Consider the following 4,243-nt stretch of genomic DNA (forward strand, 5'->3'; position numbering starts at 1 on the left):
TCTCCCTCCTCTCCCTCCTCCCCCCCCCTCTCCCTCCTCTCCCTCCTCCTCCCTCCCTCTCTCTCTCCCTCCTCTCCCTCTCCCTCCCTCCTCTCTCTCTCTCTCTCCCTCCTCTCTCTCTCCCTCTCTCTCTCCCTCCCTCCTCCCTCTCTCCTCCCTCCCTCTCTCTCTCCCTCCCTCCTTCTCCCTCTCTCCCCCTCCCTCTCTCTCTCTCCCCCTCCCTCCCTCCTCCCTCTCTCCCTCCCTCCCCCTCTCCCTCCCTCCCTCCTCCTCCCTCTCTCTCCCCCTCTCTCTCCCTCCCTCTCCCTCTCCCCCTCCCTCCCTCTCTCCCTCCCCCTCCCCCTCAGAGCTCCAGGAGGCCTTCAAGGAGTTTGACTACGACGCAGACGGCTTCCTCCACTACAAGGACATCGCTGGCTGCATGCGTGCGATGGGCTACATGCCCACGGAGATGGAGCTCATCGAGATCATCCAGCAGATCAAGATGAGATGTGGGTCCTGCCTCCTGATTGGTTCACACAGCGGGGTTCGTCTCGATGCGTGTGAGGTGAAGTCTGAGGCTCCAGGTGAATCATTCTGTAACACCTGGTGTCAGAAACCTTCCACGTCTTTAAATATCCTGATAATGGAACATCAGCTGCTTCTAGAAACACGTCACTGCATCCTCTCCTGAAACGCTGATTCTTCATCACTTATTATATTCCTATAGAATAGTTTCCCTGTCCTGACGGGGCAATGATGTCATCAGATGACGTAACGTGGCCTGAGACAGGAAGTGGACGTCCTTACTCTGCACAGGAAGGGGCGGGGCCTGTCAATCACCCGGCAGCCACGCTATATACATATATATACGTATATATATATATGTTTATATATATACATATATATGTTTATATATATACATATATATATATATATATATATATATTTATTATATACATATATATATATATAAACATATATATGTATATATATATAAACATATATATATATACGTATATATATATAAACATATATATATATATACAGTATATATATCTCTCTCTCTCTATATATATATACATATATGTATACGTATATATGTATAGATATATATATATATATATGTATATATGTGTGTGTGTGTGTGTGTGTGTGTGTGTGTCTGTGTGTGTGTGTCTGTGTGTGTGTCTGTGTGTGTGTGTGTGTGTGTCTGTGTGTGTGTGTGTGTGTGTGTGTGTCTGTGTGTGTGTGTGTGTCCTCTCTCGCCCTGCAGGGGGCGGTCATGTGGACTTTGATGACTTCTGTGAGCTGATGGGGCCCAGGATACTCGCTGAGACGGCCCACATGGTCGGTCTGAAGGAGCTCCGCTGCGCCTTCAGACAGGTACAGAGACCCAGAGACCCAGAGACCAGAGACCTAGAGACCCAGAGACTAGAGACCCACCCAGAGACCAGAGACCCAGAGACCCAGAGACCCAGAGACCCAGAGACCTAGAGACTAGAGACACCAGAGACCCAGAGACCCAGAGACCTAGAGACTAGAGACCCAGAGACCCAGAGACCTAGAGACTAGAGACCCAGAGACCCAGAGACCCAGAGACCCAGAGACCCAGAGACCTAGAGACCTAGAGACTAGAGACCCACCAGAGACCCAGAGACCCAGAGACACAGAGACCCACCAGAGACCCAGAGACCCAGAGACCCAGAGACCTAGAGACCTAGAGACTAGAGACCCACCAGAGACCCAGAGACCCAGAGACCCAGAGACCCAGAGACCTAGAGACCCAGAGACCCAGAGACCCAGAGACCCAGAGACCCAGAGACCCAGAGACCCAGAGACCTAGAGACCCAGAGACCCAGAGACCCAGAGACCTAGAGACCCAGAGACCCAGAGACCCAGAGACCCAGAGACCCAGAGACCCAGAGACCCAGAGACCTAGAGACCCAGAGACCCAGAGACCAGAGACCCAGAGACCCAGAGACCCAGAGACCCAGAGACCCAGAGACTAGAGACCCAGAGACCCAGAGACCCAGAGAACCAGAGACCTAGAGACCCAGAGACCCAGAGACCCAGAGACCCAGAGACCTAGAGACCTAGAGACCTAGAGACCAGAGACCTAGAGACCCAGAGACCCAGAGACCCAGAGACCTAGAGACCCAGAGACCCAGAGACCTAGAGACCCAGAGACCTAGAGACCCAGAGACCCAGAGACCCAGAGACTCAGAGACCCAGAGACCCAGAGACCCAGAGGCCCACCAGAGGCCCACCAGAGACCCACCAGAGGCCCTCCAGAGGCCCACCAGAGACCTAGAGACCTAGAGACCCAGAGCCCCAGAGACCCAGAGACCCAGAGCCCCAGAGACCCAGAGACCCAGAGACCCAGAGACCCACCAGAGACCTAGAGACCCAGAGCCCCAGAGACCCAGAGCCCCAGAGACCCAGAGACCCAGAGACCTAGAGACCCAGAGACCTAGAGACCTAGAGACCCAGAGACCCAGAGACCCAGAGCCCCAGAGACCCAGAGACCTAGAGACCTAGAGACCCAGAGAACTAGAGACCCACCAGAGCCCCAGAGCCCTCTGACGCCATGATTCCCCTCCAGAGCTTGAGTCCTCCGCTCTTCGTCTTCCTCACATCGAGCTCCTGGCGAGGAGGTCGTGACCTTCAGGTCCTGAAGGAGCTGCTCCTCCAGAACCCTCCAGAACTCCAGAGTCCTGAGACCGATGAGAACACGTCTCACTTTCAGAGTCTCACCAGCACCACGCTAACACCGCGCTAACACCATGCTAACACCGTGCTAACACCATGCTAACACCACGCTAACACCGTGTTAACACCACGCTAACACCATGCTAACACCACGCTAACACCATGCTAACACCACGCTAACACCATGCTAACACCACGCTAACACCACGCTAACACCATGCTAACACCGCGCTAACACCGCGCTAACACCGTGCTAACACCGTGCTAACACCGTGCTAACACCACGCTAACACCGTGCTAACACCATGCTAACACCATGCTAACACCACGCTAACACCGCGCTAACACTGTGCTAACACCGTGCTAACACCACGCTAACACCACGCTAACACCGTGCTAACACCGTGCTAACACCACGCTAACACCACGCTAACACAGTGCTAACACCACGCTAACACCATGCTAACACCATGCTAACACCGTGCTAACACCACGCTAACACCTTGCTAACACCGTGCTAACACCACGCTAACACCATGCTAACACCGCGCTAACACCGTGCTAACACCACGCTAACACCGTGCTAACACCACGCTAACACCGTGCTAACACCACGCTAACACCGCGCTAACACCACGCTAACACCGTGCTAACACCACGCTAACACCACGCTAACACCATGCTAATACCATGCTAACACTGTGCTAACACCGCGCTAACACCTCGTGAGTCAGCACCGCCGGCTGCTGCAGCTGCTTCAGCCTCGGGGACCATGACATCATCTCTGAATCCCGCGAGCACATTCTCTCTATTTCAGTCTCACCTCCTCCCGCCGTGGTCCACCTCGCCGCCCGCCTCGTGACCCCTGACCCCTGAGCTCCGCCGTCTCTCCTCCTCCTCGCTGCAGTTCGACTGCGACGGCGATGGGAAGATCAGCCTGGAGGAGCTGAAGGAGGCGATGAAGAGCCTCCTGGGGGAGAAGCTGAAGAAGGGCGAGCTGGAGGAGATCCTCAGCGACATCGACCTCAACAAGGACGGCAACATCGACTTTGATGGTGAGCGGCCGGGGGGGGGGGGGGGGGGGGCGAGTCCAGAGTCATTGGACGAGGGGACAATCCATCAGAAAGGAGGTTGAGATGGAGGAGGGAGAGAAGGAGGGAGAGAAGAAGGGAGAGAAGGAGAGAGAGAAGGAGGGAGAGAAGGAGAAAGAGGGAGAGAAGGAGGGAGAGAAGGAGAGAGAAGGAGGGAGAGAAGGAGGGAGAGAAGGAGGAGATCCTCAGCGACATCGACCTCAACAAGGACGGCAACATCGACTTTGATGCTCCTCCTTTACAAATCCATCTTCTATCACCTCACCAACACTAACTTCTTCATCCCCCTCTCTTTCCTCTTTCACCCCCTTGTCTCCCAATCAAGTTCTTAGCTTGGTGACCTCCGCCCGACCGACCACCTGCGCCCTTGACCCCGTCCCGTCTCCCATTCTCCAGGCTATTGCTCCTGGCCTTCTGACCTTCCTCACCCATCTTATTAACAGCTCCCTCTCAACTGGCTG

General features: G+C 54.6%; 1 protein-coding gene across 1 annotated transcript in view; it reads left to right on the forward strand.

The window, feature by feature from the left end:
* LOC130190299 (calcium-binding protein 1-like) overlaps positions 1 to 4,243 on the forward strand; it is an 18,526-nt gene that overhangs the window by 12,692 nt on the left and 1,591 nt on the right. The window contains exons 6-8 of the mRNA XM_056409622.1: positions 348 to 566; positions 1,256 to 1,365; positions 3,599 to 3,746. Coding sequence (XP_056265597.1) covers positions 348 to 566; positions 1,256 to 1,365; positions 3,599 to 3,746 — 477 coding nt within the window. The remainder of the gene's footprint in view (positions 1 to 347; positions 567 to 1,255; positions 1,366 to 3,598; positions 3,747 to 4,243) is intronic.

The sequence above is a fragment of the Pseudoliparis swirei genome, chromosome 24, assembly GCF_029220125.1.
Source record: "Pseudoliparis swirei isolate HS2019 ecotype Mariana Trench chromosome 24, NWPU_hadal_v1, whole genome shotgun sequence".
NCBI classification, from domain to species: Eukaryota; Metazoa; Chordata; class Actinopteri; order Perciformes; family Liparidae; genus Pseudoliparis; species Pseudoliparis swirei.